The 15,753-nt window shown below is 39.7% G+C and overlaps 2 protein-coding genes across 3 annotated transcripts in view; one reads left to right on the top strand and one right to left on the bottom strand.

Moving 5' to 3' along the window:
• LOC108698491 (integrator complex subunit 6-like) overlaps positions 1-2,624 on the top strand; it is a 31,575-nt gene extending 28,951 nt beyond the window's left edge. The window contains exons 17-19 of one of the 2 annotated variants that reach the window (XR_001932662.2): positions 591-684; positions 1,091-1,450; positions 1,742-2,624. Coding sequence is in view for 1 of the 2 variants with exons in the window: in XM_018230009.2 (XP_018085498.1) it covers positions 591-684; positions 1,091-1,190 (194 nt within the window). In the remaining variant the exon portion in view is untranslated. Of the gene's footprint in view, positions 1-590; positions 685-1,090 lie in introns of both variants that reach the window. The other variant, XM_018230009.2, reaches the window with a different exon arrangement.
• A 6,933-nt stretch (positions 2,625-9,557) lies between these two features.
• mmgt1.L (membrane magnesium transporter 1 L homeolog) lies at positions 9,558-15,085 on the bottom strand. The gene is given in 4 exon segments (NM_001096934.1): positions 9,558-9,996; positions 10,439-10,542; positions 11,359-11,411; positions 14,978-15,085. Coding segments are annotated over 4 exon segments (399 nt in total). The 5' UTR covers positions 15,057-15,085; the 3' UTR covers positions 9,558-9,833.
• Between the last annotated feature and the right edge of the window lie 668 nt (positions 15,086-15,753).

Here is a 15,753-nt window from a genome sequence, read left to right on the forward strand (position 1 = left end):
TGGAAAAGTGAACACTAATCAAAACCTAGACTTAATTCAAAAGAAAGATTTTACACATTTAGGATTTAAATATATATACTCTAGAACCCCCATTTTACGATTTTTAGTGGGAAAAAATGGTGTAAAATCCAGGAAAATGTAAAATCAGGGAAATGTATTATGCATAATATATATGTGGGACCACAAAACAACAATGTAAAATGAGGGAAAACTTAAAATCAGGGGATGTAAAATTGAGGTTCCACTGTAGTATATCAGGTTAATATATCAGTGTTGGTGTTACTGCCCTTTCTTGGGCACTAACACCAACAGTCATCTAAAGAGCTGCATGGTTAATGATCAGCGTGGATGGAATCACAACTGACATTCATACACTTGTTGTGCCTAGGTGTGGTCAAAAATCCTTTATTTGCCTGTAACAGTGTCTCCTATACCTGTTTTGGGAACTTGCTGGTGTAGTATGCCCATCTGTCGTGTCCCATGAAGTATAGTAGTCTGCCTTGTGATAATTTGAAATGTTCCTTTTTATACAACGTTGCTTATTGATATAAAGGAGTTACATTTAACAATGAAAGCACTCAATTTTCCAGATTACGAAAAAATATTCACTCTCCTTGAGGAAGTGCAAGGATCACCTGAAGTACAGAAAACCTTTATTGAATTTACTATCAAAGAAGCAGCAAGGTTGGTAAATGGACAAAGCTTTGATATTACTGATGAAATTACTTTATTATTACTGATGTTTCTCTGAAAAGGTTCTAACTAAAAATGGATTCTTACCTTTCCGCTTTTGTATATACTCATACTCCTTCATTGGTGTAGTTCTAAAAGGCACTCAATCGCAGAACAGTTATTTGCTTTACTATGCCCAGTGCAGGAGAATGATTCTGGTAGCTGACTCTTGTGTTCTGAGGCGGAACAGCTCTGAGTAATCTTAGTTTATTTTACCAAATATTTCAAAGATTCTTTGTGGCCACTAACTTTTCCTTCAATTTAAAAAAATGAATATTCCTTGGGTAAAGGAAAGTTATTTGGGTCATTATTCATTAGTTATTAATCTTTTGTAATATGTATTCATCTTGCTCTACAGGTTTAAAAAACGAGTCTTAATTCAGCACCTAGAAAGAGTTTTATCCAATCTGGATTACAGTGGTTTGCCAAACAACTTAAATCATATCAACAGCAGATAACACTGTGCCTAGATGATAATGAGGCCCAGGGATGAGTTTGCTGTCGCAGAAGGAAGATGACACGGTGACCTCCTTCAACACCTTGCACCTCGGGACACTTTCTGGCCAGAGACAGAGGGCAAGAGGCAGAGTGAACGGTTTAAGAAGCTGAGCTCTAAGCTTCAGGACTTGCTATGAACTGTGAGGCTTTTTCTGTTTGGAGGGTGCCGCCCCCTGACCAGGCTGGAGAACAAAAAAAATCCTTGGTGGCCCTCCTACAGGTGATGAGCTTACTCATTTCTCAGTACAGATCATGCCTATGCTGTAGAGAGAATTTGAGGGAGCAAGAGACAAAAATCAAATCTTTTGGGACAGGGCAGAGTACACCATCTGCTGGGCTGAGGTGGCAGCCCTGCATGGTGCATTTGTGAGTGCATGAGGTAGCTTGTCCCTTTGACCGGCTCAGAATAGCAATTCTGTATTCAGGACAGTTAAAGACAGCCCTTTGACTGTATCCCTCCCTGTAGGCCACTAAACTATCTACCTCAGACTCTCTTCTGTTTTGTCTGCAGACTTTAAGAAAGTGCACCTGAGACTCCCCAGGTCCCCGACTTCTTTCATCCTGTGAGCAGGACGGAGACTCGTCAGGTGGCATTGCACTCGCCGTGCTTTGGAAGCACTAGAAAAGGAAAAAAAAGTTCTTTTGTTGTTTTTTTTTTATGTACTTTTAATGTTCATACAGAGGAAAAAAATATTTTAAAAACAGTATTGTTATTAGACCAGTAATTTGTGATATTTTATCTTGTATAAAGTGGTTCTGAAATGTGTACAGATATAAATACATAAATATATATATATATATATAATAAACATTTTTTATACATTTTTAAATTGTGCACAATCTCAAGCTTTTTGAGAAATGAGGTCAGTATGCATATATTTTTATTTTGCGTAAATAGAAATAGGCAGTTATTTTATTTTTTAGTGTCTGCTACAGGCACCACACGTTGCTAGGCAATTCCTTTTCCCCACAGCTGGAATGCAGAAAGTAGAATCTATGGTGGGTGGCAAGCGCTGTAAATTCTACTTTTTCTGGCAGTTAAGGGGGTAAATACACTGTATCTAGTAGTGGAATTTATTAAAGATTATTCTCCAAGTCCAGTTGCTTTAAATTTGGAATCTTGTCTGTTATACAGTAGTGATATGTCATTATTTTTATAAAGTTTCAACATATTCCACAGCCCTCTACAGTAGATAAGATGGAAGATGTCGAGCTTAATTTGTTACAGTTAAAAATGAGTAAATGCATCTGTTGTGGATGCACAGTTGTTTTTCTCAGGTTTGGTGTAGTCTTTTTTTTCATGTTTTTGTTTCATTTATAATGGTTTATTATTATTTTCCTTGCAGTCACATGCTGTCAGCTTTTATTGTTATAAAAATAATAATTTAAAGCTTCTCAAAGGTTATCAAATAGTATTTTCCCCCCGAACTGCCACTGTGTGTTCGGAAACACACATCAACTTGTATGGGCTGATCAGGAGGAACAAAAGACAGCTGTTAACTGCTAATTATTAGGGATCCCAACATGTCTTAAGGCAAGGGCACACAGAGTGTAGGCTCCTGTGCTCTCAGTCTGCATATGTTTTATGGGCTGAGAGAAGCAGATCTGGGTTAATAGCAAGGCTGCAGTATCCACGTAATTACTTAGAATTCCTTCTCCTCCTCTAACCCATTTGTCCCCTACCCTCAGGAATTTACTTTGGCTGTTGGCTATTGCACATGCACAGTTGTTCTAAACTCAGATTGCTAAACGCGCCTCCAGGTTAGCAGCCAACGAAGAATACAGCATTGCGGGTTCCCATAGAAACTTGCTCTAGCTGTGCACTCCCGAGCTTCGCTAAATCATTACAGTGCTCAATCCAAGCAGGACTTTTTGTTTATCAAAGTAAGTGTTTGCCTGTGTAAGCCTTTATTCTTGACTGTATGAACATCACACGTGTGCTGTTTCCAGATGAAGATGGCACTAATGTTGTGTCAAATGAATGTCCAGGTAAAAACTATTTGTTGTAGAAAACCGTAACTGTGCTGGTGGACAGGGGGTAAATGGAGTACAAATAATACTGCTTGATGTTCACAACTTATATTAATAGTAGGAAAACGTCGTATTAACATGTTCTTTAAGCTGACCATAAACCCTTACGGTGGCCATAGACACACCAATAATATCGTGCAAAACAGATCTTCGTACAATATTTGGTGCGTGTATGGTGGGAGATTGCTTAGCCCTAGGGTTGAATGTTCGGATTGACCCGATATCGCCCTGCCGTTGGTGGTCACTAAACAAGTGGATCTTGTTGTGAATAGCCACCTTTAGATGCATTTATTTGGTGATGACCGAATTGGGGCTGATCTGACTGGCTCCAGGCCAGAAATAAAATAAATCATAAGATCACATAAGAAGCCACTCTAAATCAGTGCAATATTATTCTTGCCTGACTGGATTTTTAAGTATGAGTGAGGAGGTTGTTTTGGCTCAAAACTCTGGCCAATAAGCTGCCAATTCAATTCATGAGTCACTGAGTTGGAAGGCAATATTTGGGCAGTAGGCAATAGGTGTAAAAAAACAAACAAACAAACAAAAAAAAAAACACCTCTTTTGGCAAAGTTCTACAAAGGCCTGTGATTGTATGCATTTTCCCCTTTAGCTTTGTCAGTCTACATCAGGGATCCCCAACCTTTTTTACCCATGAGCCACTTCAAATGTAAAAAGAGTTGGGGAGCAACTCAAGCATGAAAAAGTCCCTTGGGGGTTCCAAATAAGAGCTGTGATTAGATATTTGGTAGCCCCTGTGTGGACTGGCAGCCTGTAGGAGACTCTGGCACTATACTTCGTTTTTATGCAATTAAAACTTGCCTCCAAGCCAGGAATTCAAAAATAAGCATCTGCTTTGAGGACACGGAGAGCAACATCCAAGGGGTTGGAGAGCAACATGTTGCTCACGAGCTACTGGTTGGGGATCACTGGTCTACATTATTCTTATCAAGTAATTATAAAATGCCGCCATACATATTAAACATACTACATAGATTTTACAAGGACTCAAAAGCTTCATATACAGATACAGTAGCCTTAAAGAAGAAGGAAAGCTCCAAGACAGTTTATTGCCAATAGAATAGCCACAATAGTGCAAGCTAGAACGCTATATTTATTCTGCAGAATGCTTTACCATACCTGAGTAAACAGCTCTAGACACTGTCTCTGTTTGTTTAGGATACAAGCTGCCATATAAGCTTGGTGTGACATCACTTCCTACCTGAGTCTCTCCCTGCTCACTAACAGCTCTGAGCTCAGATTACAGCAGGGATGGGAGGAGGGAGGGGGAGAGGAGCAAACTGAGCATGCTCAAGGCCGTGCCCTGGAGGTTTAAGCTGAAAACAGGAAGTCTGATACAGAAGCCCATGTGTACACAATAAAAGCAAAGAAATGTGGTGTTTCTTTTGACAGAGGACTCAGAGCAGCATTACTTTGAGGGTTTACTGGTGTATTTATATAGACCTTTCTGATAAAGCTTACTTAATTTTAGCCTTTCCTTCTCCTTTAAATGTGCATGTTCATTGCAGTGCAGTATGCCACATGCATGATCGAAGGCTGTTCTGTCGGTACATTCAAATATCTAAATCTGAGCAGTATGGTAAAAAAGTAGAAAAAAAAACTACTGTTTGTATTGTTATAAAATGTTTCCTCTTTAAATCTATCTCCTTTTTTTTTTTTTACGAATCCACCATAGGCACGCACTCCAGCAACTTCTCAGACGCAACGTAAGATCAAAGAAAGTCTTATGACTACGTGTTGAGACACACGAAACGTGTTGGGTGTTATCTGATGTGAAATAAAGACTTTCTTTGATCTTACGCTGCGTCTGAGAAGTTGCTGGAGTGCGTGCCTATGGTGGATTTGTCGAGTGAAGTATTCTCCCCCAGGCTACAGGTTCGGGGGCACAGCACCTGGACCTCAGATGGTGAGTGCTTCTGATTTTTAAAGACTGTATTTGAGCAAGCAACGGGTTCGGGGCAGTGACACCTGAACCACTGAGATTGCTTGGTGGGAGCTTTAGGACCCCATGGTTCTTGACTCTAAAGGCTTGTACAGTCTGGTGTTTTGCTCTATGTTTAGTTTTCTGCATTTAAACACGGGAGTGCAGAACAAAATGTGGCCTGTATTCCCTGATAGTGCCGTACCTATTCTTGTGCTTCTAAGTGCTGAATGCAGATGGAAAGCATTGTGACAGCCTGAGTCCTTACCGAAACCTGCCGAGAGGTTACAAGGTCAAAGAATGTTAAACTCAATAAAATTCAGTGAAAGGTTTCTATCATGATTTTGTAATATAGTAATAAAACGACGCTTATCATTGCAAATCTAATGCAACCATTAAAAATGTTTAACTATTTACTGGGGTGTGGGCAGCCATCTCAGTTTCTTATGCTTATCTGGCCAAAAATCGACCAAACGTCAATTGGGCAGGTTTGATTTTGCCTTGTCAAAATGGTGACCACGTTGGCTTGTTGATAAACTGTACGTATACCGGTAGTTGTAATCTGATTAAGGCCTGATATAGTCCACTTTAGTTGAGTATATCTGGGAAAGGTCCGCTTGTTTGGTAATGTCATCTAATGTATGTCCACCTTTACTACTACAGAGCCTATTGTCCTATTTAGTGCTATTCTGAAATATGCCACTAGGTTGTGCATCAACGCATATTAGGCAGTGCAGATGATTTCTGTTAATTTTGACGTAGAATGCTGAAAACCTCAATTGTTGGGTAACTTCGGTACCCTTTACCTCTCACTGTATTTAATCTTGGGTGTCAGAACCCCATTGCTTAAAGGAAAACTATACCCCCCAAACAATGTAGGTCTCTATTAAAAGATACTGAGTAAAACAGCTCATGTGTAAAACCCTGCTTCATGTAAATGAACCATTATCATAATAATATATTTTTTTTAGTAGTATGTGCCATTGGGTAATCATAAATAGAAAATTGCCATTTTAAAAAATAAGGGCCGCCCCCTGAGATCGTACGATTCACTGTGCACACATACAAACCACATGTTACGTCACATGAGCCAATTAACAGACAGAGTTATGCCTTTTGCTTCCTCACTTCTTCCTGTTACAGTTAGTGTTGTAGTATTTCTGGTCAGGTGATCTCTGAGGCAGCACAGATAGAGTCACGAAATGGTGGTTCAAGGCAAGAGATGTAAAAGGGCAATATTTATGTAAATATATATTCCAGTTTGGTAAGATTCTTTAATATATCATTCAATTTGATATAAACTATCTGTTGCTTAAGTATTCATTTTGGGGGTATAGTTTTCCTTTAAGTGTATAATGTGTTTCACATGAGAGGACATTGTCCTTTGTGGCATTATTTATAAGTGTATCTCTAGGCTTAATGTACAAGCTAATAGCACACTGGCCAGTTTTTACACTGTAATTGAGCTGGCAGAGAAACACCAGAAACCAACAGGGTGGAACCTGGGCTGTGGCTGAGGAAAAAAAATGCATAATTCTGCACAGCCATAGAGCAATTTTTCTCAACAACCTAATTAATGCCAGTGGTTTTTTCACAAGCAAACTGCTTTTCTAAACCAATTGATTACTTAAAGGGATACAATCATGTTTTTTTTTTCTTTCAAAACTTATCAGTTAATAGTGCTGCTCCAGCAGACTCAGACTTGAAATCCATTTTTCAAAGGAGCACAGATTTTTTTTTTATACATTTCATTTTGAAATCTAACATGGGGCTGGACACAGTGTCGGTTTCCCAGTCCCAGCCCAGTGACTTGTGCTCTTATAAACTTCAGTCACTCTTTACTGCAAGTTTGAGTAATCACCCCCTCCCGCCACCGGCCTAACAATGGGAAGGTAACCAGATAACAGCTCCGTGGTATATGTACAAAGAGCACTCAATAGTAAAAAAAAAATCCATGTCCCACTGTGACACCTTCAGTTACATTGAGTAGGAGAAACAAGAGCCTGCCAGAAAGCAGTTCCATAGTGCAGCTGTTATGTTACACACATGTCTTTATATTATTGTTCTTGTTGTGTGCTGCATCTTTCTCTATTTGTCCTTTACCTCTCCCTGTAGTCCAGGAAGATACAGTGACCCTTAACCCTCCCCAACAGTTCCCAGTTTACATTGTGCAGCCATCATAGCTGATCTCGAACTGCCTTCCAACCCTGGTGATAAAAATATTCTCTGACCTACTCGTCTGATCTTTGTATGGGAGATTTTCATCAGTTTTGCAATAAACTTCAACAATCTGCATACTCATGTTGGTCCAGTTGAGTTTAACAGTCTGTGGAGTTCTGCTCAAAACAGTGAGTTGTGTCCTATAAAGGTCCTGGCCCAGATTTAAGGGAACTATCACTAAGGACAGTGGGTTGAAACAGAACAGCAGCACTGGCTCTTTTGAAAGCACATGACAAGGAAAAATTACCTGAGATGCACCTACAAACCAATATTACAACTAAAAAAAGGAATTAAATTTTACATGGAAGTGAATTATTTGCAGTGTAATTTAGAAATAAAACGACACCATAAAAATCATAAGACTACGGGTAACAGGAGCTATCCTCTCCCACAGGAAATTCCATTTTTATTATGCCACAAGCAATTGAAAATATGCCCTGTAGATCAATATAGTTTCATGTTAATTTTTATTATAAAACAAGACATGATTCCAGAAATGAAAGATTAAAAAAATCACAGGGCAAGTTGTGTGTTTTGCTAAGTGTACAACTTCAAAAGTATCCCAATGTCGGACTGGCCCACCAGTATACCAGGAAAACTCCCAGTGTGCCCTTTTGGTCATCCAACTCTTACCATGTTAATATCAATCTGTGTATTATAAAGTAGAGAAATCGCTTAGCTAAGTAAAAACAAAAGGCAGGAAACAGTATGAAGACCATGTAATGTATTTTGCTTTTGTAAAAGATTTAGGGGCAGGTTTACTAACATTGAAGATAGATACCTCAAGAGATGTTGCCCAAAGCAACCAATCAGACCTTTGCTTTTGTTTTCTAACTTGTAGGTGACTGTTGAAATCTGATTGGTTACCATGGACAACATCTCCAGAGATATTAATCTCCAATGTTTGTAAACATGCCCCTTAGAGAGGAAATATTTCAGTGGGGGCTCATTTTTGGTGTAACATTTAGAGGGAATATTTTGCTTTAATTCATGAAGCATTTTTCTAGCACTTGCAATTTGAAAAGGTTCTTATAGAAGCACCTAAAGCGTATCAGAAATGTTTAAATATGTGTGATACGATACAGTCCTGGACTTGTCACAGGCTGGTTATTTCTTCTAGAAAAAGACTAACTCAGGGGTCCCAAAGTTTTGTTTTTTTACACAAGCCACATTCAAATGAAAAAAGTGTTGGGGATCAACAAACGCATGAAACAAGGGGGTGCCAAATAATTGCTGTGATTGGCTATTTGTTAGCCCCCTATGTGGACTGGCTGCCTACTGGAGGCTCTGTTTGGCTGTACGCCTGGTTTTTATGCAACCAAAACTTGCCTCCAAGCCAGGAATTATAAGAAAAATAAGCACCTGCTTTGAGGCCACTGAGAACAACATCCAAGGGGTTGGGGAGCATGAGATTCCATGGTCTAACCACTCTGACCTCCCTGGATGTCTACATTTTATTATCTAGCCCTCCAACTCACAATATAATGATAGTTCCTTAATATGGTTATAGACAGCACTTATCTAGGAGGTATTTTATATATTTTTTTTAGGTGGGGGGGGGATGAAAAATAAATCATTGCTCCATTACTGGTCACTAAATTTTCTAGAATGTAAATACCACTGAAATAACTGGCTCTCAGACTCCTTTAAAAATAAAACCTCTTCCTACATCAGCTACTAATCGGATAGCCTCTTAGGTAAGGTTCTATAAACTGAGAATTCCAACATCTACGGAAACCATGAATGCATGAAATATTTTTAGTTATATTTCAAAATATTAAGCTCCCCTTTAAGAACAACTGCCGTACAAGTGATTTAGCAAAGCATTTCTACTTTAGTTTAGTATGACTCTTTGCCCAGGTCTTAAATATGTTCTAAAAAATGTCCATGTGAGTGAGACTGCTATCTTAAAACAGAAAAAAAATTGGGGTAGATTTCAGTATTAATGGTTCTTTACATTACTTATTTTGTCTCCTAATATCTAAATTAAATACACTGAAAAGTACATCACTATTTGCTTGAAAAGACCAGATTATTTTTTATTGTCTCCTCAGTGAGTTGCCTGATGAACCCACTGCTCTACGTATGACCTCTATACTAAAAATGAGATGGCATTGGTCCAGGAAAAGAAATCTACTGTAGCATTGTTTAATGATTCATAGATAAAAGACATCTTTCACAGCATACTTGTAGCAATAAGTTACACTGCATTGCCAGTCCACAATACAGTCCTTTGCATGAACAGTGTACAAAGAAAGTCCCCCTTTTATAAAGTCTGGAAGAACAATATAAATACTGCTCCAGAAAAATAAAAATAAAACATTTTGAAAAATAATAAGTGGGTACATCCTGAACTCCATAGTTTGTACAGTGTCCTGCTCTATAATCATCTGTAAAAATATCTGTGGTCTCAACGGTGCATTGCTTCTAGTTTGGAAAGCTTTAGTGAAGAGTTGGATGAGAACGGAGCTTGATTTCGATGGCAGTCCTCTGACTCTGGAGGCTGGAACATTACCCGCCCGCGATGGTTGAATACATAAAACGATGGATGGTTTCTTAATGTGTCAAATGTCCTTTAAAATACAACATATTTGAAGAATAACTATATTTGAAGAAAACAGCCCCAACTACCCCTGCAAGATAGTCCAAGCCATGTGCATACAGATGATTTATGACCGAATCCCCACCACTTTGCAGATATTCTGTGGGTACCCAACTCAATGCAGGACTCTATTTAGAGGCACATATGACTAGTAATGCACATTATCCTCTATTTTGGCATTCTGACAAATTCCAAATCTTTCATGTATGATTTGGGGTGAAACCCAAAACTAGTAAAACAAAACAAAAAAACCCAAGTGAAAAGTGTTTGTATTTGGTATGGCCAGGCAGTTGAATTTGATCAAATTCTGCTGAAAAAGGCTAGGGATTCAGTGCATCCCTCAGTGCATACAATTCAAACTGAGAGAATGTGAAACTACTTTAACTAAATTTGAGAAAATTACTTATACTTACTTATTCCTTAATTCAGATGTAGCATCCATGTCTTTAAATTCTCCAGCAATGTGTACAATGCCATAGCAGGCCACTATAAATGCCAGCAATGTTTGGAGGACTATCTGCAAAGAAATGAATAGGATACTTTTTACAAAATGTAACTTGTAACGTTCCAAAATCAACTCAAATGTCATTCTTACGCTTACTCTTCCAGACAGGTAAAAGAAGCCGGGTGCAATCACATATGAGAAAATATGTAAAAGATATAAGAGATTCTGGATTTTCATTTGGGTAGTTGCTCTGTAATATACTCTATATGGCAACATAGTACAGCTAAGCAAGTGTTCACTATTCACTGTGTTTATGAATAAGCCTTCATTTACACCAAGTGCAGCAAGACATAAACATATCAATACATAACAGATTAACATCTGCCCACGTTTTATATTTATAGATTTATAATTACCCAGAAACCATTTTTAATTAGTGAAACAGTCTATTAAGCCACACCCATTGCTGACAAATGTAATATTGAATACACAGGCTTGTGATCTCCAGCAGAAGAGTGGAGCTGGCACTATTATTACATGATGCAACCTTTCCCAAAAGTTTGATAGTAACGTGGAAATGTCTTGAAGAAATAAGGAGTACAGTTCTAAAGTGGTAGGCCATAAAGTCACAGAAAAGGACTACTGAGGATGGTATATTGTAGCAGCAAAGAGTTGACCAACCTTGGGCTTTGGAATGATGTTAACAGGCAGGTGTACAAATACTTTTGCCTGCATCAAGTAATGTGTCATGCCATCCTCAACTTTTGCAAGGAAAAAAAAAAATCACATTTTACAGCTATAAACATTCCCAGTTCACAAATATACCCAAGATAAATTAAAGGATGATAAAATGTTCATGTGATATGCTTTTCAACAATGTTAACTTACATCTATTGGCAGTGTTTCATCTTCCTTCTCAGTTAATCTCATGTAAGAACGATCTGGAAGCCAAATGAGAAAGAGGAGTGGAAGAAACAATAAAAAATCTTTATTCAATGTCTTTACATCATCTATGAAAGCATTCAGCTACTGTCATCCCAAAGAACCACTGCTCTCCTGCTAATAAAAGATACGAGAGCACAGCAGCGGCCCCAGTGGTGGTAACAGTTTGGCTGGACTGAAAGATGGCACAAATGATTTGCCACTGCAGAGGTTATATTATCATCCCTGTTTGGTGGACAATATGGTTGCAACGGAAAAATGGCTTACTCCGATAAGACAACGCGCATACTAACGTGAGTTTAAAAGACCAGTAACCATATGAATAGATTTTTTGGTCTCTGTTCTTTTCAACTGGCACCAAAAAAAGAAAAAAAAAATCCCTTCTTTAACTTTTGGGGGGTTATGTAGACCTTATATTGAATTAATCTATCCCTTATTGCTATTAAGGTAGTGTACATATTTTCAGTGGCCTCATCCCAGTTGTCTTTGGTTAAATTAACTTTAAGTATGATGTAGAGCAGTGATCCCCAACCAGTAGCTTGCAAGCAACATGTTGCTCACCAACCCCTTGGATGTTGCTCCCAGTGACCTCAAAGCAGGTGCTTATTTTTGAATTCCTGACTTGGAGGCAAGTTTTGGTTGTATAAAAACCATGTGTACTGCATAACAAAATCCTCCTGTAGGCTGCCAGTCAACATAGGCATACCCCCCAACTGTCCCGTTTTTCGCGGGACAGTCCCGCCTTCAGCTGCCTGTCCCACTGTCCCGGTTGTGGGCTCAATATCCCGCTTCCCAGTGGCTCTTTAGCTGTTCCTGTTTTATTTTATTTTTTGCACTGCTGTGCTTAGCGAAGTCTCATGAGAAGAGACGATGCCCGTGACGTCACAAGCTCCATGAGACGCCTCCCTGAATCCTATGGAGCAGGGAGGGCTAAAGGCTGAGGAGGGAGACATACAGGACAGAGGACGGCTCACTGCAGCCATGGGATGGGTTAAAGAATATGCAGGCGATGCTGCATTCCTCTGCTGAAACTATTTCACGACATCCTCAGCCAAAGTCCTCCTAAACAAACAGAATGTGTCTTCTAATAATAAGGCTCTATTAACTCTTCCATCCTGGCAGCGTAACTCTCTCCTATTCATTCCGGAGTACTCACCCCTCCTGTCACCTTACTCAGCCTTCACACCTCAGCTGAACTTTGCTACTTTAACGATCTCCCCCCCCCCTCCTCCCTCAGCCTTGACCACTCACAACTCAGCCTTATCATCAGCCAGGCTCATAGAGAATATTTACACTGATGAATGAGGAAACAGGGCTGAGGGAGGAGATAGTTATTGTATGAGAGGTGATGAGGAGGGCTCAGAGAAACTCATTAAAGCAGGAAAACAGACTTGAAGGCTGAGTAACTTGACAGGATGGGTAGATGTGAGTGAGGTATACAGGCAGGACTGTGGAGTGAATAGAGTCTTGTTTGAAGGGTGAGAAACATACCAAATGAAGCTGCATTTGTGCACTTAGTTAGGAGATTACATCTCTGATTATGTCCTAAAATGGGCGTGATTTATGGGGGAGTGGTCATAAAGTGGGCATGGCCAAAAAAATTTCACCATGCCAGGTGTGGCACAACTTTTTGTCCCTCTTTCTTAGTTTCAAATGTTGGGAGGTATGAACATAGGGGCCAACAAATAGTCAATCACAGCCCTTATTTAGCACCCCAGGAAGTTATTACATGCCTGTGTTGCTCCCCAACTCTTTATTTTTGAATGTGGCTCAGGATTTAAAAAAAGTTTGGGGACCCCTGATGTAGAGAGTGATTCTCAGACAATCTGTAATTTGTTTTCATGTATTGTTTGCAGTTTTTGAGTTATTTAGCTTTTTATTCAGCAGCTCTCCAGTTGGCAAATTCAGCAATCTGGTTGCTAGTGTCTAAATGACCCCAAATGTAATGTATTTTTAATCACTGAAATATAACAGTGTTAACCTGCTCTAGAGAGCTTCAGAAGCTACAGAATAGCCACAAGGGCTTCCAATCTATCACCAGCACAGCCCATGTTTGCCTGGCAGATAAGGAATAAAAGCTTGTGTTGCAGTAAGTAGCTTAAGTACTTAAGTGATGCAGGACAAAAGGGTTCCATTTTTAAGTGCAATTTAAATAAAAAAAATGATTGCAAGCAGTAGTGATATTTTAAAGAAAGGCCATGGCACACCAATTCCAATGTTTGGTCTCCCTTGCAATAAACAGCTGAATAGGTGGGCAACAACACTTGAAATTGCTCCCGATTCATTTGATCAGCAATCACCACCAACTGCATTTAGGCTGTCTCATCACTATACTCTTTGACTTCTTCCATCTTCTCTTTGTTTCAGTCTGGGCAGGTGCATGCAGAAGGTAGATGCAAAAAGCTGGCCTTTATAATCTACTGAGCATGCGACTGCCCAGGCCCCCCAAAAAAAAAAAAAAAAGGAAGATATAGGGAAGATTACGGTGAATGAGCTCCTACAGGTATACCTTGGCCGGTGCAGGCTTAAGCAATGGGAGCTTCAGCCCTGGGAATCAGGTGATTATACTCACTTGGGGCACCCCCTTGTGATTATAGATTTTGTTATCCTTTCTAAGTACCAAATTGCCATTTAAATGAACAAGGAGTGATGCAGATCATGTGGCTGTTAAAGGAGAACTAAGCCCTAAAAACAAATATGGCTAAACATGCCATATTTTATATACTGAATTCATTGCTCCAGCCTAAAGTTTCGGCTTCTCAATAGCAGCAATGACCCACGACTTCAAACTTATCACAGGGGGGTCACCATCTAGGAAAAGGTCTACGACACTCACATGATCAGTGGTCTCTGAGCAGCTGTTGAGAAGCTAAGCTTAGGGGTTGTCACAAATTATCAAGCAGAAAATGAGGTGGGACTGTAACATAAGCTGATGCTGCAAGGCTGATTTCTAAATTACTAATTATCCTTATATTGTGACATTTATATTCTATGTGTACTGTATATTGTGAGTTGGTCCCTAAGCTCAGTAAGTGACATCAGCACAGAGCATGTGCAGTGAATCAGCAGAAAAGAAGATGGGGAGCTACTGGGGCATCTTTGGAGACACAGATCTTTACTGCTAAAGGGCTGTGTTTGCCTTGGTCTGGTACAGAAGCCAAAACATCATGTACAACATTTAAAGCTACTTCTTTAATTAAGCTTTAGTTCTCCTTTAATTGTCTGGGTGACAGAAAAGCTGCTACATGTGCCATGGTACTTTTATAACATAGAACTGTTGTTGCCATGAGACATACAAGCCAGGCCAAGTAGATTTACAAACAGCTGAGAAAGAACAGTGCTGTGCAATATGTTTTCCTGGTGTAGTAATAATAGTCTCATGGATAGTGTAAGTTAATTCACAATTCCAGTAATTCAGAGACTCGAATGGAAAACAAATCACGTAACATATGGCCGGCAGTGACTAGATCAATGAGCCCTCGATAAGGCCTTCGTATAAGAAGCAGCCAATGGCGCCCTATTGCCCTTGGGTAGACGCGACAAGTCAAGCACTTTTTAAACTTACGCTGAGCAGCTGAAAAAGCCGCGTGTGCCAAGGCAAACAGACCGATTCCCACCAACCCTTTCCAGATCGAGGACGCCATAACTCCTTCTCTGCGCTCCCCCTATCTTCTTCCAGACTGCCGGCGGTCGCCACCGGTGACGCCAAACTAGAGCGCCGACCCTTGACGACAGACGCTTTACGCACGTTAGTACGTAAGGCAGCCATTTTTTGGTTGGCTGTCTGTGATGTACGAGAGCCATCTTGCGTTTGGTACACACATTTTTTAAAGAATGGGGGGGGGGGGCTCCTACAAGATTATAAGAAAACGTTTATTGAATCCTAAAATATAAATTAAAGGAGATGTTTTGTGTAAAAAATAAGACTGTACCAGTGCATTATACTCATTTGTAGAAGGATTGTGCTTAAAAAAGTAGTGTTTCAGGCTGAATTATTGAATTATCGAAAAACTTCCCTCCCTTCCACTTCCTGCTCCCTGAATTCCCAGGCTGTGCAGGGGAGCCATCTGCACTCAGCTCAATGCACTGTAGGACAGGAACCAATCAGCAGCTAGCTAGACCTGATAGGGAACTGAAGCCTGTCCATGCTTGTGTGACTGCAGGGCTGTGATTGGCTGTCTCCTCCTACTGTGCTTCTGGCAGAGACCATTAGGACCCCTCATGTGAAACACAGACAAGGAACAGAGAACATCTATAGGGAGCTCCAATAAAGGGGCTATTTTTTAAAGATAATTTAAATTTTTAGCACATGTAAAAGCTGCACCATATATTTCTTATAAT

The sequence above is a fragment of the Xenopus laevis genome, chromosome 8L (genome assembly GCF_017654675.1).
Source record: "Xenopus laevis strain J_2021 chromosome 8L, Xenopus_laevis_v10.1, whole genome shotgun sequence".
Classification (NCBI taxonomy): Eukaryota; Metazoa; Chordata; class Amphibia; order Anura; family Pipidae; genus Xenopus; species Xenopus laevis.